The sequence below is a fragment of the Cupressus sempervirens genome, chromosome 10 (assembly GCF_028749045.1).
Source record: "Cupressus sempervirens isolate cs-2001-9-10 chromosome 10, ASM2874904v1, whole genome shotgun sequence".
Classification (NCBI taxonomy): domain Eukaryota; kingdom Viridiplantae; phylum Streptophyta; class Pinopsida; order Cupressales; family Cupressaceae; genus Cupressus; species Cupressus sempervirens.
This window is the reverse complement of record NC_143127.1, coordinates 40,714,421-40,738,793: the sequence shown is the minus strand read 5'-3', so window position 1 is coordinate 40,738,793 and position 24,373 is coordinate 40,714,421. Positions and strand designations below refer to the sequence as shown.

At 35.5% G+C, this 24,373-nt stretch overlaps 1 protein-coding gene across 1 annotated transcript in view; it reads left to right on the top strand.

Annotated features, from left to right (window-relative positions):
- The window catches only part of LOC149532462 (uncharacterized), a 162,089-nt gene extending 138,358 nt beyond the window's left edge, over window positions 1-23,731 (top strand). Inside the window, exons 6-7 of the mRNA XM_089803411.1 lie at window positions 23,040-23,099; window positions 23,269-23,731. Coding sequence (XP_089659537.1) covers window positions 23,040-23,099; window positions 23,269-23,517 — 309 coding nt within the window. The 3' untranslated portion in view covers window positions 23,518-23,731. The remainder of the gene's footprint in view (window positions 1-23,039; window positions 23,100-23,268) is intronic.
- The last annotated feature ends 642 nt before the right edge of the window (window positions 23,732-24,373 follow it).

Below are 24,373 nucleotides of genomic sequence, written 5' to 3'. Positions count from 1 at the left end.
GTAAATGAAAAATTTCTCACTTTGACAGTGATAATGTTTACTGTTAATCAGTATTGAATGAAAGTTTTAATTTGATTACATATTTAATTATGCTTGATAAACAACAAGTTGATACTCAAACAAAAATCAGAAATCTTAAGCAAGGTCCTTAGCTATGATGCTCTCCACCAAGTACTCAGTATTTGGGTACTTGTCCTAGGGTGTGAGTACGCGCAGCCATGCAACATAGAGACAATATGAAATTATTTAATGGACTGATTTTTTTTGCAAAATATGCTAAAAGTGGTGTTAGGTCTTGTACATTATGCTCTAAAATGAGTTAAGAGTACATTGAAAATGGTATTATAAAGTTTGCATAAACTTAGATGCAACTAAGACAAGACAAAATGATTTTAAGTTTGTTTTTGAAACTTGTGAATTCGAATTTGTTTGAAACAAAGTCTTCGAATCCGCTTCAAATCCACAGCAAGTCACTTTGCAATGCTGCTCCAAACCCCTTCTTTCCACTCCAAACTTGTTTTTGCAATCAAAAAATTATGTTTTGACCTTTTTGAGCTGTCGCTGTCTATATGCATCTGCAGCTGATAAATTCTGGCTTATCATGATAAATTTGCAAGTTATTGACGATATTTTGACAAGTTATCTGTGATATTTTTTAATTTCTCCGTGATAAGTTCCTTTGCAAAAGTTACACAATTTCTCACCGCGTATAACTTATCATGACTAATGAGCTTATTGTAGAGATATCCGTGATGTTTTAATCACAAGTCTATTTTTGAAGTGATTATTAATACTGTAACATTCCATTTTCCTAACTATTAGGAACATCGATAAAATACAACAATTAACATTTCTTTTCACTTTAATCTGAAACGAAATAGATATAATGACTACTTTGCTTAATCAATTGAAAAGAGTATAATGGCTGTAACAGAATTAATTGCTTCTATCTAAGTGGGAAGTAAATAAATGAATTAACTGCTTAAGGGAAAGGAAATAACCGAATCAACTGCTTAAGGGAAAGGAAATAACTGCAGAAATGGAAAGAACATAAAAGTAAAGATGCTATAGGAAGGTGGAAATCATGTAGTACTGAATGTATTTGTCCAAGCCTTGGCATTCTAGTGGAGAGGAGAAGCATTGCCAGGGGCTTAACCTCCCAACCACGGACCCTTAGTATCCTCACACAATCTCTACCGAGAAAGGCCCTCCTTACCCGGGAATAGGCATGGGACACCCTGCCTTGCTACTGAGCATCCTGGTGTTAGAGTGTCAGCTAGGCAGTCCTGGATACCTTCCTCTGACCTATTTGCCAACGGCTAGCGACCTGACCTCTAGTGATCACAGCAATAAGCATGCCACTAAACCTGCCTTGGCCAGGGATTACATGGACATTATGTGCTCAATTCACCCACCGCTCGACTTGACAACAAGATTTACACCATTTGATCACCGTGAACTAATTAGTTAAGATAGTGTTTCTTAAGCTTATTATTATTTTATTTATCTCCGATTTCCTTATCTTATCTTGTAGGTATAACCCACTATTCTTTTGGCATAATCCACACTCTTCATCTTGACCTTGCTGGTCTTTCTTGATGAATTCCAGTGTGTTTGTTATAGTGTTTATCATTCTTATTTCATCACAAATTGAAAATCTTTCTGCCCAATCTGGGGTTATTACAGTCATTCAAAAGTAAATTTTTAAGTTCTTATAACAATTTGCTGAACTCTATAAAGTGGCTTTCTTATCCTAGAGGCATACAAAATAAAAAAGCCTCTTTACAAGTCTGCACTGGATTTAAAATACATCAAGGTTCCGAAAACAAAATAAAAATCTTGCAGATGCAGTGTAACATACAGACTCCTCATGAAATGGTATTACCATTCAAATACTCAATGAAATGGCAGATTCCTTGGTGCCATACTCTAACTGTAATGGTTAGGATAACTTCCTCAACATTCAGCCAAGATTTCAGAGTTTGTCATGTAAAAATTCAAAAGAGAACGTGAAAGAAGGTACGACCTAGGAGAGAACTATGTCCTTCCTTGCATTACTGTAGAGTTAAGCCTTCTATTACAACTCCTTGCTGAGGATTGGACAATCAAATTTCACCGACTCACAACAATCGCCAAACTTGCAATATGTGAGCTTCAGAGTTATGATTCACGGCTTTGTATTTAACAACCAACTATGAAAATCAATTGCTTATACACAACACTAAAGAACAATGATAGCTGGTGCAAGTAATCTTACTGGAAATGATATGCAAGTAATTGCACAGGAAATGATATGAAAGTAATCTCAATGCTATGGTTGATGCTAAAAAGAAGTGCGAGAATAGCTGAAGAATAAATTGGAAGTGGACTTGCAAATGAGAGAAGAGTCTGCTCGAAATGCATTAATCGCATATGATAAGCTTGCATGGTTGGTTATGAGCAAGAAGAAAGGTGATATCGAAAATATTTTACATTCAAGAACCATACAATGAGGCTGAATAAGTAATGGCTCCAACATAAAATAGACTGCTGAAAGTATTGGCCAATGGCACAAATATAATTATAATATTGCCAAAGTTTGGAATTTTAAATCAGACATAAATTGGAAATAAGAGCTCTTTTAATGTTTTAATAGAGGGTTATCATTGCACCCACCCATACTTGCATATGTAAGCACATGCATATGTATGTACACGTAATATTCCAAATATATGTATATTATGAATAAGACATATACGTTCATAAGAATCATAAGGAATATAGGCATGTGCACGTGTATATGTATGTACATGTATAGTCATGTGTAGGTACCATGGTATCGGTAGATTAAAACATGCCTTGCTTTGACAGGAGCTCTGAGATCATCTATAAACTTAAAGCTAATAATTTGTTCTAGTAGATTATTTCATTATTTATTAAATGTGTTGACCAGATTGTTTATGGTGATCACTTGTTATGACCTTGCTTGCCTAGTCTAGCTTCCTTGACCAAGATGGCTGAGAATCCACACCTATCAATCCATAGGCGGAGTGGTATCCTTCACCCAATTCTTTCTCTAGCAATGCCTCAACCACTTCGGCGTGCTTTTGCAAAAGAAGAATTTTCCAAGATAATAACATATTCCTCAATATAAGTAAAAGCTACCACAACAAGTTATCACTTTTATAAAACATCATAATGGCTAACTACCATTTCACCTTCCATGAATTTATAATGAGTAAACTACTTTTCCATAATTTCAAGATAACAAATGATCATAATAATATCATATTGATTAACTAACATGTCATTTTCACATGAAATTATAACAAATAACCATATATCCATTTCACATGATTATATTGATTAACTAATTTTACTAGTTGACTAACTTCACATGAAATCTCAATTGCTATAAAAACATTTTTAAATTAGGCAAAATTTGGGATGTAAAAAATACCAACACAAATCACCGATAAGCATCAACAATTGCATATAGCGATCAAGATTATATTAGAATCCTTTTATTGATCAGCAAGCTGTAACATTATGGTTATTTAAAAGCAATAAATCTATACACGTTAGCAGTTGAAATGGAGAGTGGGAATGAAGTGCTTAGGGTTTCACTTGAAGAATGGGGTGTAGAGGAGGCAAGAGAGGATGAAGATGCCGAGGATCATGAGGATCTATAATGTTGGTCCTAGTGTGGTGGATTCTCCTTGCTCCCGATGACTTTTCCTAGCCCATGGTTTGCGCTTGTTTGGGTGTTTTTTTGCTAGGGCATTCTATGTATTTGCCAATGTTGGGGGCTTTGGGAGGGGGTGGTGGTTTTTCATCACAACCCCTTCCTTTATTGTTTGGTTTCTCGTGGATGGTGTTTGTGGTAGTGGTATGGTGGCATTTTGGGGTTTTTTGGCACTTGTTTTTTCTAGGGTTTTGGGATGTGGTTCCTATGCTTTTGAGGGTAGGGCTTCAATGACTATTGTTTTGAATGGAAGGGCAATTTTGGCCAGTGCTTTGTGTGGTAGGGTTTTGCCCTTCTTGGAATTGTTTAGTCTTGACTGGCATTTGATGGCATCCAACCAAGTATTCTTCTATGAAGTCGAGAAGGTTGTATATCTCCCAGTTTTGCTTTGGTCTTGTGGAGCTTTGGGTCCTGACTTAAGCTTGTCCTAAAGTTTTTTTTTGGAGATGATGCCTTTAGTTGGTTTTTTATGATCCTTTACCTCTTTGCAAGACTAGCAGTGGTGGCTCCAACTTGGTGTTGTGTGATTGTTGGTTTACTACAACTTTCTTGTTTTGGATATTGCTATGAGCTATGTTTTATTGGCTACCTCTTTGCTTAATTTGGGGCATTTGATTGTGTAGGCTTTTGACTACCTCAAAGATTGCGTTGGCTAGACTTTTTGGCTATTTGTGGTATTTTGGGTTGGTGTACATTGGCACTCAGTAGTGCTTTGTTAGGATTGCAAAGAGGTGGGCACTTGGTTATGATGTTTATGTATTGCACTGATGACAAGTTTGTCATTGAAGTCAACATATATATGTTGGTGTTTATGACATACATAGATACTGTACATCGCAGTGGTTGGATTGATCAATGAAGGTGGGATATAACAGGTTAAGTAATGCGAGCTTGGAATCATGTTTAGGAATGTGTTTGTGTTTGTGTATGTTTTGGATGAGCATTGGTTGAGTTATAGATCATTTGGTAAAGACTGGTAGCAGACCAATGTGTAGGAAACAAGTTGCTGTATTTTAGCTATATCTGATAAGCGAGATGGATTTAAGGTGAGTGAGCTTAGATCGTGGTTAAAGACATGTTCGTGAGGCTATGTTTGTGTTAGCACATCTTGATGATCATTCTAGGAAGGTTTTTGAAGTTAATGTGCGATATGTTCATTGGCAACCAACTCTTGTTGTATAATAGTAGCTGAAGCAATTTGGACAATGGGTTCAATTGTCTTCCTTTATGCTCCTAACAGGACTAGAACCTTCTGTCAAGGGTTCAAAGTCTCCTAATAGGGACTAATTTATTGATCGTATTTTAATTGGCTCCTAACAGGGCACATCCTTTCACAAGGAATATTTATATTTGTACATCATATTGTGTGTTCCATCCCTGCCGAGGTTTTACCTTTGATGAAGGGTTTCCCTAGTTAACAAATCATTGTGTCATTGTGTATGTTTTATCTCTTGGCATTTTTCACTATCGTGGTTGTTGAAGTTGGATTTAAGTTATAATTGGCACCAACTGATTCACTCCCCACCAACAGTTGTGTTGGTTGACTTTACTTTCTAACATTCTTGCGTTGGAGGATAAAGACAACTTTGATCTTCACTTATGTTGGTGCTTCTTGTCCTCCAAAGGTTTTTGTGTGTCTGTGTCATGAGTTTCTAGCTTCCTTTGGCATTTTTCTTTTGGTTAAATTTGATTACCTTGTTTCGTTGCAGGCTAGATTGAGTTGTGGTTTTTTGGTTAAGGGTCTCTTATGTTGTTTGGGAAGACAAGTTTTTGTTGGTTTCTATGAAGAGGACTCCTATGCATTTCGTGGAATGTAATATTTTTAGAGCCTCTATTCTTTCTGTGGTCTTTTTTACGAGTCTCCTTTTGAGGTAAAGAAGTTTCCTATGGAGGCAGAGAACTAGGTTTTGCGAAAGACCAATGATTTGTTCATACACATGCTTGGTCCATCCCTTGTTTATCCCATTGAGGTGGGTGTTTCTCCTATTGAGTTGGAGAATGTGAAGATGGGAGAAGTGGTGTATCGCTTTGTAAGTACGGATATGAGAGCATGTTTAAACCCATTGTTTAGTTTACTGGGGCTAGGTAAAACCCTGGGTGTTGGTTCTGCTAGAATATTCTAATGTTTCCTTAATGATCATCTTAGTTATGTCTTTAGTTTATTAAGTAGTTTCTATTTATGTCTTTAGTTCATGATTGTTTCTTTTAGAAACATAATCTTTGTAAATCTATATAAGGAACTTTCATCTCCTTTGTTTAATAATACTACAACAACATCGATTTACCATAACATGGTATTAGAGTAGGTCGATGGGATTTCATAAAATTTGGTAGAGTTTAAAGAAAAATCAAGCCTCATTTGATCTGGAATTTTTTTCCAAAAATTTGCTTTTCAATTTTAGAAATAAAATTTGTTAGAGGTATTTTATGGAACTTTTGTGGTTTGTCTTTGAGGATCTTTGTTGGAAATTGCAAGACTGGTTAAGGGTTTTGATCTCGTGATTTCTTGGTTGCAGTAGAAGTCTCTAATTTTTGAAGGTTGCATGTTTGTTGCATGTACTTGCATATGCTTGCATGTGCTGGTTTACCATGTGAACTCTCGTGTTTTCCTTTCTTTGGGAAAATTTTGATGGGTTTTTATAATTTTTTCCCTTGAATTTTTTTCTTTGATTTTGTAATTCGCAAAGTTGTGTGGGATTCCTTTGTGGGTTTATAATGTCTCAAAGATTATCAGGTGGTTTATAATTTTCTCCTCAATAATTATGTGGTGGGTTTATAAGTTTTCCTCAAAAATGATCTCTTGGGTTATATTGTTTTTCCTCAAAAAATGAAGTTTTGTATTCTATTATTTGTCTCGGATTGTGTTGGGTTTTGATTATTTTTTACCTCAAACCATACAATGTTTTGATCGATTTTCACCTAAAAAATAATGTCTGGTTTTTCCAAATTTTCTCCTAAAATATCATGGCTTTTTGCAATCTATCTCTAGGTAAGAGCACCTTCATTACCCAACATCAAGTTGCATGTTTTTGTGATGATTTCTGGTCAGATGTTTTGCTGATTTTGGGAGGGTTAGTGGCAGACTCATCTCAATGGCAGAGCCAGTGGCATGTTCTTGTCTTTTGTTGCAAAGCATTTTGAAGAAAGGGATACCCTTATCAGTTTGTTTTTTGGGTGGATTTTGGCTTCTTGGTCATTTACATTTTGCAGATCTGGAGAGGATCTCAGCAGCAGCAAAATATTTTGAAGAATTTGTGACCAAAAGACATTAGTTAGACAATAACCATTAAGGGAGGGTATTAGAATATTCTAATGTTTCTTTAATGGTCATCTTAGTTAAGTCTTTAGTTTACTTAGTAGTTTCTATTTATGTCTTAGTTCATGATTGTTTTGTTTAGAAACATCATCTTTGTAAATCTATATAAGGAGCTTTCATCTTCTTTGTTTAATACAACTACAACAACATCGATCTACCATAAGAGGTTCGAGTTTAGGGGAGCCTTTTAAAACCCTTTAGTTTGTGTTCAGGGGCTTCAGCCTGTTGTTTGTGTTGCTCAATTGTGCTGCTCAAGTTATGTCTTACTAAATTTTTATTGGCTTGCATTCTAGTGATGGTGGAGCTGTTGTTTTTCTATGTAGTATTTGCTACAGCTGCTTGCTTTTGGGATTTAGATCCCTCCAAACTCTGATTGTAAAGGGTTTTGGCCCTTCTTCAAAACTTGTTTGATCCATAGTAAAAAAAACATTATAGTAATTTGTGGGCAAATGATAGGTAATCAGGATGGGATTGGACGATCTAGGAAGAACTAGAGGAGTATTACATATAAGGGATCTGCAATTGGACTAGAGCATGAAGTACATATGCAGTGATTAATATAAGAAGACATAGCCAGATTTATTAACCCAAACAGCTAATAGCATTAACAGCTATCATCTAGGGAAAATGCAGGGTCTATCCAGAAGGGAATAAATACACTATGAGAGGTGCTTGTGCTACAATAAGGGAACAGCACATGGCACATGGCACATGGCATAGTAGCAACGGAGCTTAAGATTAAAGTGGCACATCCAAAAACATAAATCATAAGGCTGAAACTTGACAAATACTTGCAAGCAGAACAAAGGGGCCAGTGAACACAAGGATTGAAACATAAACTCGAATTATGAATCAAAATCAATCAGAAAAATGCATGTGTAATGTTTCTTGCTAGAAAATTCCTGATTTTTGCTCTAAAACAATAATTCTTATTCATAATGATAATATCATAATAACTTTATCAAACATTGAAAACTCAAGATAATAATCGAATAATCAAATTCAAAGCACAATCCTCAAAATCAATCAAATTGGGAATTCTTTGGGAATTAACTTACCTGGAGCATAAAAGAGTTTCTGTACCTTTCAACTTTGTAATAATCTTGGCTAATTTAATAATAGAGTTCTGAAGCTGTAACTGGGTAATTTTGTCAAACAGTTATCAATCAACCACCATATTCTTCACTACAAACTTTCTGTACAACCTAAATCACTGTTTATTAACTCATACACTAGGAGAGGCTGAGTCTAAGCAAATGTAGTTCCACATTCCATTAAGATAGTTCATTCTGAGTTTGACAGTCAAGTTTTATAACAATCAAATAATCAGCAAATCAGTGAATCTTCAGTTGTATTCTGAATGTAACAATAATATCATAGACGGAAGTCTAACAATATGCAGAGAGGCAAGAATGACAGACCCGAAATATTGTGCATGCCCTTCATGAAACATGTCTGAAGCAGAGCCTATTGCTTCGTTGGTTCTGTTATCCTAACCAAGTGGCCAACCATTATTTTAAACTGCTCCCTGTATGTTGATGGAACGTGCAGACCATACTGGTGAAGAGTCTTCTTTCTATGGTGGTGCGGATTGTTATATATTGCTTCCCGTGCATTAGTCCTGTCTGGTTGTAGGAGTTTGATGCCACAAAGGGCTCTTGGTTCACTCACGAAACTACTGGCATCCACATGAGTTGAGCACATGACCTGTATCTGAGACGTCCACCAAATCTCTGTCCGACTGATGATTTTCTCAGGCCGCGGGTAGTGTATTTCTGCTGCCACGGAGTATTACTGTCAATGCCAAAGGAAACCCAGTGCGGAGGTCATACCGACAGTCTTTGTATTAATTTTGGGGCATTCAACGTCCGACTACTAGCATGATATACTTCCCTGCAACTGGTATTCCAACTGAATAATGAAAAATGTGAGCCGCACCAACCTGAATATACTTGAATCTGAACTATGTAAGATCGATGACCTTCCAAGTAATCTGAGTCTCCCAATAATCTTCCAAGGAATTCGAATGTACACTTCAAACAAGAGAACTAGGACTACATCCAGCTCCTAACTCTCAAGGGTTTTCGTCCTCGAGTTAACTTAGTCACATTTAAGCAACCAATGTTCTGGATATTGAGTTCATAAATTCTTGTGTGTATAAATCCCAATGCAAGGTCCCTTCTTTTATAACCTCGAAGTGACGGAAAAACATTGAAATAAGGGATGTGGGATAAAACAACATTTTCGTCCTATAGTCACTTAAAGTCACAAAGTAAATGACTTTATAACATAAAGTAACTTTATCCACACACTTTAATATAATAACTCGAGTACTTAAGAAAAAATCTCCGACGTGACTGGTAGGCATCCTGATAGTTAATGTCGTTAATCTATCCGGATGTGGAGATAGATTAACCTGGCACCATAACACTAGTGCAGAGAAGGGGACATGACAAAGTTCTAGTCCTGGAGCATGAAAATATTGCTGAATCTTCCAGCTCCTAGTCCCAGAGCATGAAAAGGTTTCTATCCTTAGAACTCCTTGCCCCAAAGCATGAAAGGGTTTCCATCATTCAAATTCCTGGCCCTAGAGCATGAAAGGATTACATCCTTCCGAATTCCAGCAACATAGCAGGAAAGGATTAAATCCTTTGAACTCCCACAACGAGACTTCCTCCAATTCCAACTGATTGGCTAATGAATTTGCTTGATTCATAAATGATTGATATTTCTTGATGGATTGACAACTCAAAATTTAAATAAGTTCATGCTTGAATAGTTGATGTTGGAATGATGAATGCTTTTATGTTTCATTGATTGAATGAATCGATAATTTATGAGAATGATTTGCTAATTGATTCTTTGCTTGATTTAATGTGATGAGTTCTTTTGATGGATTTATGTGCAATGATTTCATAAGTTCTGATTTGATATATTTGCAAGTGTTGATTGATAACTATAAGTGATCCTTGAATGCTTGAAATTACTTCTCCTTAATCGATGAAAGAGTCACCACCTTTTATAAGAATTGAGTCATCACCACCCTCCATTGCTGCCTTTTCAGAGTAATAAATTATTTTCCAATTGATCTCTCATGCAGGTCCTTGAATGAAATCTTCTTCCCTTAATATCTTCCATTGTGAGGGAGGAGTCACACCCCTTCATCATGTTTGACCTTCGTAAGTGTCACAACCTTTCAAACTATTTGAAAGAGTACAATCTTTCATAATCTCGGCTGCTTGAATCAGTCATTCATTTTCTTCCTAGTCTTTTGTATTAATCCTTCCTTGATTCCTTCCTTCTGTGCTAGATGATCTTCTCCTTAGAAAATGATCTCCCTTTTATATCATTCTTGAGGGAGCCATGACCTTCCAGAACTTCTACCCTTTGAAAGGGACAATTTTTCATCCTTTATTATTCTGGACTGCAGGAATTTGGTAGAGCCCTCATAAACTGCAATTCACTTGGTAATCTTTTTGATTTGGTCCATCAGGCCGACATCACATGCCCTTTGATAGCACGTGTACTTCCATGGCTTGTTTGGGAAATGTAGTGCTTTGCTACTAACCTGAAGTCCGTGGGATCCTCATGGGCAAAACAACAGTGGGTACATCTCATGGCAAGCAGTGGATCTGAAAGTGTCCTCCGATTCACTTTTGGTTGCAAGATGGGCTCAATTGGGATATCAAGGTATTAATGGTCCTAGAGTCTTGATATCTCATTCAATCTAGTGCTGATTCACATTTGAAATCCAGCTTGGAAAACTGATTTGAGTCTGTGAAGCAGACTTGAAGGCTTTTGTTGTGACTTCCTGTAACCATCACCAATTTCTATGGGACCCCTTCATGTTTGTGCACAGCTGAGGCAAAAATGCCAAACTTAGCAATTCATGGTGGATTCCCTTCATCCCCGGAACACAATTCAATGACCATGGAGGAAGGTCAAACCTTAGGAAATTTGCAGTGTTCTCCAAACTGCGTTCTCTGGTAATTTTGGGGCACACTTTCACATGCACCAAGGATCTCGTCCAAACCAAATGAATTCCATGCCCCCATCAAAGTTATGCTCTCCGCAGTTAATGGAGCGCAATTTTCACTTACTCAGTGATTGTGTCCATCGGAATAGATTCCTTACCCACCTTCAAATTGCACGTACTGCAAAGAATGGAGCGCAATTTAAAATATGCCAAGGAAAGTGGTAAAAACAATGAAATTCTGCAACAACTCCCATGTTGCGTTCTCCGAGGAAGTTAGAGTGCAGTTTCAACTTGATCAAGGATTTCATCCAAATGAAATAAATCCTTCACCACCCAAAATGTGCGCTATCCACATTTCTTGGGGCAAGATCATCAACCCATCAAGGATTTTATCCAAAAGAAGCGTGCAAAGAAATCTTTTCAAAATTTTAAGTCTCCCAACCCTCACAAAAGTGCTCAAGCATCGAGTATGTTAAAAAAAACATATTGGTTTGGAAGGTGAGAGAAATGGCTCAATCTTTTGAGAGAAAAGATGAAAATTCACAAGTAGAAAGAATATCCAAAATGTTGAAGTATAGCATCAGTCGAAGTGATATACTCATTACATTGAGTATTTGTATTCATGATTTATATGAACATTGTTTTGTCTTATATTATTGATAAGAAATATATATATATATATATATATATATATATATATATATTATACATTATATAATAATATATTTCATATATGCTTAAAGGTGAGTTGTACATATAGTTAAGTAAAAATGATTAACTATAGAACATGTCTCTTGAAGAGACATGTCTCCTCTTCTCATATTTATATGAGATCCAAATCTGCATTTGGAAATCATCAATCACATTGGCAATGTTACTACACTTGCAGAAAACGATCAATGTTACTTAGCAAGGTATTAGAGCCAAACTGTAAATGTAAACAAGTGTTTGAAATAATGGAAGCTTGCAAACAAGGTATGAAATTAAGTCACAATAGAGAGGAGGATGACAGATTGTTTTAGTTTATAAAATAAAATAAAATAAATTGTTCCACTAACCAAGACTAGTGCAGAATGTAGAAGAATACAAAGCGCACAAAATGAATTCTGATTGCACAATTACAATCTGAAACTTTCAAAAAATATGTGAAGATAGGCACAGAAGCAGTGTGCAGATCATACCAGTCATTGGGGGGAGACATAATGATCACAAGTCAACAAGTGAGATTGTACGATGTATGCCAAAGAGTTTTATCAGAACAATTGAATCAAGCACAGATGGGTTCCATATGGGAGAAAGGCACTAATGAAGAACATCTCAAGCTTACGATGATATATATAAATCGGGCCTAATGAATTTGCAGACTCATTACTGACTAAAATGGAGGATAGTGCCATTTTATCAGATGCAGGAAGTTTGGCCTGAGAAATTCATGGGAGAATCTTGTCCAATAGTTCCAACAAGAGTCATGGCCACCACATGAATAAGTAACCATTGCTATTAAAGACAGATTCCATGTGGGAAGTCTCATGGGAAATTGAGTGCCATCAACAACTTTGGCATTTTTTAAAAAGTAGGTAGTAAGGTGAAATTCCAATTTCTCACAATTGCTCGCATAGACAGTGTCATTTCATGCCAACGATGTCCGGTTCTCATTGAGCCCCGACATGGACTCTACCAGGAGGAATTTCTTGCTAATAGATTGACGCCAATATTCAATTTTGGCAAAGCATGATGAATAGACACAAACTAGTTGACTTCCTTTCAAACAAACACCCCACGTGAGTGGAGATCAGACTAAAGAAGTGGATAAAATATTTCAGACTGACCCTCCAGCATCGTGTGGACTCCACCATGAAGGTAAGGAGATCTAGCTCTCCAAATGAGGATTGGAGCAAGAGATCCCATCAAATGTATACATATAATCACATCATCTATTGAATAAAATGAAGGAAAAAGAAAAACGAAATGGTGCTAGACCTTGAAAGTCCTCACACTAATGATAATATAAAAGGGACACAAATCTGTATCGACAGTGATGACATAAGGTAAGGAGTGGACATTGGTACGAATTGTAAAGTGTTAGAGACATCTAACAACAATCTATTAAAAGTAGATATTATAGATAACGTTCTTTTTCATGAATATTTGTTTCTATGTTTAGTATTGTACCTTTGTATATAACATTGTGAATGTATTAATATTTATTATAGAAATGATTAATATTTTATGAGATGAATATAATATTTTCTAAGAAAATATTTATAAAAGTTTCAAATATGAAGGTTCAGTCATTAATAATTGATATCTTGTGAAATCAATTAAATTTTAATGTTCTTATAATTTTTAGAATAATTATTAAAGGTATTTTAATTATTATTATAAGAATTATGTGCCTATATCTTTTCCTTCGAGAATGTTCTTGCAGGGAAAGGGAGGATTGATATTAGATTCAAAGGGACTCTGACATTTGTTCAAAGGTAAAGGGGCTCTGAATATTGATGTTCAAATGGAGTCTTACACATCCGTCTGACAGAGTAGATAGAGGATATGGTTTCATCAACCATCAGTGATATTGATCATATTGATTTAGAGGGAGTAAACCAATGTTGTGATGGAATCCTCAGTGATTGATAAATTATAACAATCAAGAGGATTGTAATTCATGCAACTATGTGAATGGGCCTTCCCCTTGTGTACATCATAAGAAAGTTGTGACTTTAATTAAACTATCTACAAGTGTCTCTTTGATAAATGAAACTTGACGAATGAGTTGTAGAGCTGAATTCAAGTGACACAACCATACTAAATCAAGATATTGGCGTATTGTGGGCGAGTTTGTGTTAGCTTCTACTATTAAGCTTAATGAATGTTTGGAGCTTCAATGAATGAAAAGAGCAAGTTGGAATTTAGAAAGAAGTCGTCAAAGTTGATGTGATGTAAAAGTGTTCAAACGATATAAGAGTGGGAATTTTACATTGTGGGGGGGAATAATAGCCAATGTTTCATTCCCACATGAACGATCCTTAGAAAAGGAGGTATTCCATGACTCTCATGGGCAGATAAGTACTTGTATCTTTTACATTTATCTATTCATCTATTTGTAATTCTCTACATACTATAAGTGTTATTTGATTTGATATTTTCCTTTATGTTTGAGAATATTCTTACAGGAAAAGAAGGTTGTTACTTTACATATGCTATCAAATGTGTGCAGACTCAATTTAATGATATTAGTTCCAAAGACCCTGATGATCAATATAGATAAACTAAGGCTCTTGAAGCAAACATCCTTGATGATTGAGATTATGAGATTCTTCTACATTAAGAGGAAGTATGACACTTATTCTAAGATAACGCAAGAGCTTAGAAGAATATTAATACTCGGAGGGAGTCTAGAAATACATGTGGGTGATTGCATGATGTGATGGGTCTACTCCTATGTATATCATGAGGAAGTGATGAATTATCCTTGGGTGAAGAGAATTTTTAAGGAAGTAACTAGAGGACTTGACTTCCCAGGATCGATGTTCAGAGGGAGAAATTTTGAGATGCAATACTTTGTGAATGATATCTTCTCTATGAGAAGAAGTTCTAAGTGAAATTTCTTGAAATGCATTCTTCTTAGTGTGAGAAAATTGAGGTGAAAGCCTTTGTACCACCCTTTGATTGAGTTCATGGTGGTTACTATTTCACATATGTAATGAAAGGTGATGATCTTTCATTAACATATATAATTAGAAGGTAATCATTATAAGATGACGATCTTATAAATGGTAAACCTATTATCATGATTCTTTGGGCTGGATTTTTTCGGACACCATGATAACAAATAGATAGAAGGTAATCTTTGTAAGATGACGATCTTGCAAATGATAGGCCTGTTATTATGACAGTTTTTGTTCCAGAGACGTTGGAAGTCACTGATAACGAAAGCATTATGATTATACTCTAGATATTGTTTCGGAGAATTAGAGATCATAATATATGTTATGATAGTGTTTGTAACATTGTGATTGTAGTTATTTGACAAGTTAGTATTTCAGAGTGTTAAAGTCAGATAATATGTTGTGTATAGATATCCTTGATACTGATATCTCATAAGATGTTTTTATCACTTCTTTGCTAAGAGGGAGTGTTGAAGTATAGCATCAATCAAAGTGATGTACTCATTACATTGAGTATTTGTATTCATGATTTATATGAACATTGTTTTATGTCTTATATTATTGATAAGAATAATATTTATGTAATATATATTATATATTATATATTATGCATTATATAATAATATATTACATATATGCTTAAAGGTGAGTTATACATATAGTTAACTAAAGATGATTAACTATAGGAACATGTCTCTTGAAGAGACATGTCTCCTCTTTTCATATTCGTATGAGATCCAAATCTGCATTTTTAAATCATCAATCACATTGGCAATGTTACTACACTTGTAGAAAATGATCCATGTTACTTAACACAAAATAGGCAAAAATTTGAAATTTGGAAGATTTTCGAAAAATTGAAAAATCCAAGTATTGCAAAAAAAAAAAAAATTCCCAAATCCAAGAAATTACCATGTCCAAATCGTAAAGTTGAAATAAGTGAGAAATGTGGAAAAAATCCAAAATCTCAAATTTTTGGAAAAGTTGAAAATTGAGACAGTTCCATTTTTTTTTGGAAAATCCCCAAAATCTATGATAGCAAAAATTTGGAAAAGTTCCAAAAAACTTGGAAAATTCGGGAAAAAGTTGAAAAATCTTAGGCAATGGAGAAGGTTGAAAACTTGGAGAATTTAGGACAAGTTGAAAAATCTCAAAAATTTGGATTTTTTTTGAAAGATTAAATTTTGGAAAATTTCCAAAATCCAAATGGGCAAAAGTGAAGAAGTCAAAATTTTTGGGAAATTTGGAAAAAATCTTTGGAAAGAAATCAATCAAAATCGGAAAAGGCAAAAGAATGGAAAATTTCCCATGAATGAAAAGTTGGATTTAAAAAGCGATTTTCTTTCAAGGAGATTTTTTTGGATTTACATGGGAAATTAAATATCAATTTTATTGATATTTAATTTGATTATTTTGAAAAATAATCCAAAAATGAAGCATTAGAGGAAATCGAAAGGAAATTTGATTTTTTGCATTAAAAAATGAAAATTAATTAAATATTGATTTTAATTAATTAATTTGAAAAAAAATCAAAATGAGATAAATGAAGACTTAGCTTCATCCTAAAGCTAAAAACATCAAATTGGCAACTTCTAGAAAAACAAAGAAAAAAATGATGAGTGGCACAGAAGTGGGAATCTTGGTGGCTAAGTAAAGCAACTGCCTAATTTTAGCCTACAGCTTTGAAGGCAACTTTTCTAAAGGACGATTTATATAAGAAGCTCATTCATTCATTTCCTCTCACACCCAGAAATTTGAAGAGTGAATTAAGAATAGGAGTGAAACTCAAAGAGATTGTAAGAAGGGAGATTTTTTGAAGAAATTTTCGAGATCATTGAGGAATTGGTGAAGTAAGATTTCAAATTTCATCAGAAGGAAATATTTTAGTGAGTTGGAGAAATCTTCATGAATCCTGAGAAAAATTTAGAAATTTTGACAAATTCCAGAGTCTTTGCCCTCTGGAGAAATTGTCTCTGCTTTTTTTGCGTATTCTTACATATGGGTATTTTTTGTTTGCAGGAAGGAAGAATGGCAAAACTCTGAGGAATAGGAGGAACGTGTAGATAATTGATAAAGAATGAAAGGGGATGATTCTATCCAAAACCAAAATTATGTCGAAGTGGGTGGAAATCGGAGATACAAGCCTCGGTGGCCTCGATTTGAATGAATTTAATCGAAGAATGTTTGGATACAATGACCAGAACTGTGAGAAGTGGAATTGTTGCTACAACTGATTTCCCTCCTTTTTAGCATCCAGAGTTGATTGTGGAATGTACTGAGCACTATAGTCCCAAGAATAGGACTATTAGGGATTCTGAATGAAATATCCTCGCGGATTTTTCTCCAACATCCATGTTTGAAGCATTTGGGATTCCTTCTCACCCGAGGATGGTCACGAAAACACAAGAGCAAGCACTTAGAATCCACACCTTTGGAGTCCATTTCTATGAGGAAATAATCAACAAAAGATGGTTGAAAAAGAATAGATCCTAGCATTCCAAGATTCCCAAGGAAATAGTATGGCTTGACTTGCAAAGGGAGTACAACAATATGATAATAATGTCAAGTCGCATATTTGGCATTCCTCATTCTTAGAAATTTGAATCTTGGATGTGGTACTTTGTTAAGTAGGTGATAGAAGACGGTTACAGGACAGATTGCGCTAGGCTCATAAGTGACAACCTGAATGTACAGTTGATGAATTTAGAGCATACAAGGAGATTTTACATGAGCTCTTATGTCATCTACATTCTGCCACGGAGGATGAATTGTGATGGACTACAATGCGAAGTACCGATTGGAAGCGAAACCCAACAGTTGAAAGTTCATGAATGCTACCCGCAATTGCATTTATATTCCATGCATGATTACATAAGGGTTAATGATGCCTTTGCCGTGCGCATAGTGAGAGCACTGCAAAAGAGACTACATATGAGATTATCAGTTAGTGCGATGAAGTTGGTGGAAGATTATGGTGCTTGGTTCATTTAGTTTACTACCTTTTCATACATCCGAGTTTAGAGATTTCCCATGGAGCAATACAAACTTCCTAGGTACCCAATGGATAAGATGGTCTTGTTAGAGCTTACTTGACAACTTACAGTTTATGATGAGATCCAAAAGGGGAAGAAGTTGGGATTGCAGTTTCCATGGGAGAGGGAAAAATTGAGGTGTGCCCATGCTTGAAGGCTGCAAAGAGATCATTGGATGAGCTCTACTTCATCCGTCTTCCACTTTATCCAAAAAGGCTTGATTTTGATCCCTACAACAAGATCACATAAGTAGCAGGATCAAAGTACCAACAAAAAGTTCACCTTGAAGATTTTTGGGCAAATGCTGCGGATGAAGATGAGATTAGAAAGAAGATGCATTCAAGAATACCGTTGAATATTATCAGAACATGCAACATATTCCATGTACCTGATCAAATGGAGGAGGATCCAAATGTGATGGGAAAAGGATTCAATCCAGAAATGATAGCTTAGCCATATGATTGGAAAATGAAAGAGGTTACAGATCTGGAAGCTCTTTCAAAGCCAGTCTTGGATTTTACAAAGTGGTGGATTGAGCGTAAGCTTGAGAAATAGTTGCACAAGCAAATGGATTCACATATAGATTGATTGGTCACCAACCGCTTAGGGATGAAAGACCAGGACAAATATCTGAGGGGAATGTTGAAGAAAGAGGACCTCCATCAGAAGGTGCAAAAACCAGGAAAAGGAAAGAGATAGCTCTAGAAAAACATCCTAGGAGTGGGATAGATGTCCAAGAGCCTCAACTGAAGAAGCAAAAATCTAGAAATGCTCCCTCTTCTTCGAGTCGCACTCCAAGTGTTCAAGAGATAGAAACATTTGAAAGGCAGGAAGTAGAGACAAGCATAAAGAGATTTGAGCAAGAGGAAAACCTGGATAGGCCAGTGCATGATAGACTAAGTATAACTGCCTATGAAAAATTTGTGCAAGAAAGAGGATGAGATCAAGATATAGCTACAAAAGAAAGTCTCGCTACAATCTTAGAGTGAGAAATTATGGAGGCCAATGATGGTCTACTAGAGGAAGAGCCTCCTACAGTAGCAATACATCTTCGAAATATTGAAGCCGTAATTCTTGAAGTAACAGTGGATAGTCCAGGAGGTGAAGAGGAGATTGGCATTCAAGCAGTCCAAAGGTGAGAGAAATTGGTGATTCCAGGGGACCAGAGTATACCCATTCCAGAATAGTTGAAGTAATGAATTTAGAAGAGTCAACAAAAGGAGGTTGATCTGATGATTGAATTACAAGAATTTTGGAACGAGCAAACCGATCCAAAGAACGAGGGAAAGCGAAAAGATTCACTAAGGTTGTCAGAGGGGAATTAGGGTCCAGAATCTTGCAGATTGCGACTCCTATGGTCGACAAGAGCAAAAGTCAGATTGCTCCAGATGAATACCATGTTACGGAAATAAATCTTGGTCATGCCTCCCAGGAGCAAATATTAGAAGAATATGATGACTCTACATAGGCTTTGAAGGACACACTAGAGAAGCTAGAAGATGGATACAAGAAACATAAAAGAGAAATTAGAGCCTTATGTTAGTACATCAATGGCTTGCCTCATCTAGTAAGAGAGGAAGGTCCATCATTCGTCCCTTCGACAGGTGTTTCCACTAAAGTGGTAGGTGACATTGATAGGATCAAGCGAATTGCTCAAGGCGCAAAGGTCTGGGTCGAAGGAATTTAGGAGGAAACCTTCAAACATGTAGAAGAATTAATGCAAGTGCATAGTAGGGCATTAGCTGCACTCTCCAAGATCTAGTACATGGAGGAATCATGGGAGGATGAACATATTTATCAAGATGAAGTGATTTCCAACATTCAACATCTGATGGAGACCTAAAGCAAGCATTGATTGATGGTCAAGTTATTAGCAAAGGGAATGTCTATGATTTTCTTCAATAGTACAATGCAGTTATCACAATCAAGAAAATGTTTGAGAGCTTCACCAATGAGTTCGCTCGATAGAAAAGGGTGATTGACAATATCAAACAAGGGGTATCCAATACAGTCACATCCTTGTTGTCACAAAGATTGGTGGAAGATGAAATGACAACTGGTAATTTGAAAGTCAAGTTAGAGGAATTCTTTTGATTGAATGTCTATGAAAGAGATGATTTTGAGAACTTTACCATCTTCTCAAATCAATGCACACCACTCAGGGCTTATTACCAGATTGGGAGGAAAGCTTGGGAAAAGAGGAAAGAGCAATTGCAGTTCTAGAATTCAAGCAAGAATCTGCACCAAGCATCAGTACGAAGGAGTTGGAAATAGTGTTGGATCGATTCCATGCCTTCAATCGAGGGAATCAAGGAGAGATGCATTTAATGCATAGTGGGTGTTCTTAAGTGGTCTTTTATTACACCCCACTCCCTTCCCAGACGAGCATGCACAGTGGGCATTTATTACCCACTATATTAGTGTATTCCTTATTGCATTATTGTAGATTCCTTTTCTTTGCCCTAACACTAATTAGGGCTGATGTGGCATGATCTAGGCCATCGATTATTGTGATCATTTGGGCCACCTGTTGTAATCGAGGACCTATATAAAGGCCTCATTCCTCATTTGTAAAAGAAGGATTTTATGAGATTGTTGCTATGAGCTACTAAGATAATAGAGTTTTCATTGAAGCGTGGTGAATACTTGATGTGTCTTGGTGCTTGCTTGTTCTCTTAAATTCCCTCATTTAGATTAAGTTAGTTTAGTTAAAATGTTGTGATTGCGATAGAGAATATGACAATGTATTGATGGATTCCTTCGGTTCATACTTTTGACGTTTTAGTGATTCTAAATCATTGTGCAAAGTTAACCTAAACCTATTTCATGCTTATGTTTAACTTTGATCATTCATATGCATTGTTCTTTATGATGGTGTATGTGGTGGTAGGAAAATCTTTGGCATAACCCTTGAAGATTGTACTACCTCACATGTAGTTGTAGTATAACTTGGCAAAGTGGAGCTCGGTAAATTTAGGAATTTGTCCACCAGAGTACCTTATATTGTCATCACTACCCTTAGGATTAGAATAGAATTCTTGAACCCTATCCTATTTCATTTTTGCATATTTTGTGAAAACCCCAAAAAAGTACTTCATTGCAAAAACTTAAGATAGCTCCCACGTCCAGTATGGCTTGAAATGAATTTGAGCAAACACGTAAGGTCCTTTGTGATCATCAGCAAATCACATCAACCACCGAGCTTATCCACAGTCAAGACCTAGCGCTAAAGGAACTTTGAAGTCATTGTATGATCTTCTAGCAATCTTCGCATACACGAGACTTTATTCAAGAGAGGATAAGATATTTCGGTATTTTGTTCTACTATTTGGTGGGTCATAAAACATACATCAACAATTTTTTTTTGTTTTTCTTTCTTCACTTTGGCATCTAACAAAATAAAAATGAGTCTTTATTTTGAATTAGCAAATTGGCAAGTTTGGAGCAATAGGGAATAAAATGGTAAAAGTTAAAACTAAGCGAAAATGAGAAAATTCGGATCCAGAGAGTTCTTGGCAAGACCAAAATTTTCAACTCAACAAAAACTCGGATAAAACCAGAGAAAAGCTTGGCAAAACACGGCAATTTAGAAAGAACGAAAAGGTCAAAATCTTTTACAGAAATGTATTTGTTTTGTAAAATTCAATTACAAATGTATTAAATAAAAAATTGACATTTGAAAGAGAAAATGCATGGTTTTATAGCAAAAACAGCATATGAAAAACATATTTTGTCTGCTATTTTACCTGCATCAACATTTTAACCCATGGTTTTTGGTCTATAAAATTGTGAGAAATAAACTTGTGATTACTTGCCCAGCAAATAACATAGAGTACTCGGCAACCTGGGGAGTACTTGGAGAGTTTATAAACCATGCAACAAGAGATGCAACTAAGACTAAATTGAAATTGATTCTGTCTCAGGTCAAGGATATGAAAGAGAAGGAAACAAGGAATACCTTAGAGAATTGTAACTGATGCTGGAAAAAAGGTTAAAAAAATTTGATTGCCAGATTGGTTTGAAAGTAAATTAGAGGAACTGAAGCTTTTCTTAGTGTAACTCCCAGATGTGATAGTAACATGTGGTATGGTAAATAAAGTTTAGATTCTGACTGATGAAGGGAACTAAATAAAGGATATGGATCTTAAGCAGCTTTGACCTGACATTGCAGGCAAACCCAGAACCCAACCTACAAACTGAAATTTAAAAGGGGAAAAGAAATCAGATTGCAGATTGGCCGAGAATGATAGAGACAAGAAAACAGCTAGCCTAGAAGATAAAGTTGACATCAAAGGAAAACAAACAAGGATACAACTAGATATATTTTGGTTGGCACAGAATTGTAACTTGCCAGAGATGCTCCACAATCAGGTCTCAAAAGTACAAGTTAAAATAGCTAGTCAAGACTTATAATGAACTCCAGCAACTAGAATTAAAGAATCAATTCAAGTAAGGAAGCAAAATAGATTTAAAAAGACCCAAAAGGGTAAAACCAGGCAACTCAAAGAAGACAAAGAAATATGATATAGATCAATCGTGTCAAAGGAAGGCTTTTGCAGTACAGAATCACCAACAGGGTACAAAAATAATGTCACTCAGTATTCTTCATCAGATTCAAGGCTAGTAAGGTTTAACATTCTGTACAAGTCAAGTCAATACAGGCTCTGATGACATTCTTAGGAGATTAGCATGGGGATAAAACTACCCTGCCGAACAATCTTGGTATGAGTCAAGGTACTCTTAATGTGTCTCCTAACTTCCGCAACTGAAGCTTTATCAGACATGAAGGGAAAATTCAAAATTGGTGATGCACACCTGACCTTGGAGTGTTAACAGTAGCAAGTCTTTGATTCTCTACATTGTATTAATATAGGAAGCAGTCTTGTAGGTCTATCTATCAAAATAGCCAGGGATTGCTGTAACAATGTTTGCTTGATATGCATTAAAAAACAGTTTAAAAGAAATGAGTAATAAATTTGAGGTTATTGAAAGGAATAAAAGCACATCATAATATCTGTATAGGATTTAATATATTCTATTATAAGTTTTGTTGTGCACATGTAATGAATTTGATGCTGTTGTGATATAAAACCGCGGTATTAAGTTACAACATTGAGAATCACATGTATTAACATTTTCTTTTTTAATTTAAATTTATTTAAAACCATTTATTATTATTATTTTTCAGATTTGATATCTGCAGATATTCATGGTCAAAAGCATTTTCATTCTTAACGATTTACTAATTTCATTTTCATGTGTTATTGAGTTGAAAAGTAAAATTTCACATCCCAAGATTTATTATAGTCAGTGACTGGTGCAGAATGCTAGGTTTCTTCAAAATTTTATCACGGAGGCTGGAATTCTTTGGCCGCGAAAGAAGGTAAGTGAAAGCTATCTCATGTTATGTATCACCAAGCACAACTATCCAATATTGCAATTCCGGGAACTGACTGTAGTAATCTAGTTCGTTGTAAAGGAAACCCAGATGATATCTCAAATAGTTTCATCCCTGCATTTAATCCCATGTTCGTTGGTTTGAGAATTTGCAGTTTAATATTAGTGCAAAGGCTCAGAGGAAGGTTGCTCGTGAAATTAAAACTGCTCGTGCTTTTGGTCTATTGCCATTTACTTTGATGGGAAAGAAGCCATTCCAATTTGGTAAAACTATGGAAGATCTGGATGAAGATTATAAATATGATATTTATGTTGAAAATGCTGACGAACTAGAAGATGTTTCTGGAGTTGAAGCTCCAGTTCTGACTGAGGATTTGGATATCCCAGATTTGGGAAAAGGATGAACAAAAATGTTAGTCTTCAAATTACACCATGTACTTGTGTTCTAGAATTCAAGATAAAATGTCTGCCATGGGCTAAAGAGGAAAGCCATCTTGTAGATTGAGAAGGCAATACAGTGTTACATCAATATCGATTCAACAAGTTTATATAGTGTTTTTAAGGGATTTGGTAACCCCCAAGTGATTTAATTTTGAAAATCTCTTCTATCTTCTCTAATATGTGGTATGTTGTATTTGGTTTTTGTGAGATGTAGGCAAAATGTGTGTTATTTTATCCTTAAATTTTGTTCATTAATCTCTATCCCTTTTCATTTTAAGCTTGCAAAGAGTGTAATATTAGGAAAAACATGTTTTATTTCCTTAAATTTGTTATTAATCTTTTTCAGTGCAACCTTGCAAAGCAAAATATCAGAAAATGCATTTTGCAATCTCTTTTTGGAAGACATGCCTGTGATTTTAGTTATGTGTTTGCTAAATATTCTTACAATAGTGTGTGTTTCTTTTAAAGAAAGTAAATGCTTTGATCTGGAGCTATGAATCAGTGAGGTCACAATTGGAGGACCTTCTCCTCAATGAATTGTGAATCTTGACAAGATTAACAGTACGACTTAACCATCACAACATGCCAATTCCAGTTTTTACAATTATATGCTCATTACATGTAATGTTCTGAATTGAACTTTTTTCTATTTTGCAATTTTACAATGGACAATGCAGGAACCTAACACCTTTTGATCAAAGAATATTTTGATATACGATATTGGAAGAATATATGGTGAAAACAGTTAAATTGATTATTATAAAACAAGGGCTCTAGTGGACCGAGTCCCTGCCTTCTGTATAAATGGGAATCATGACC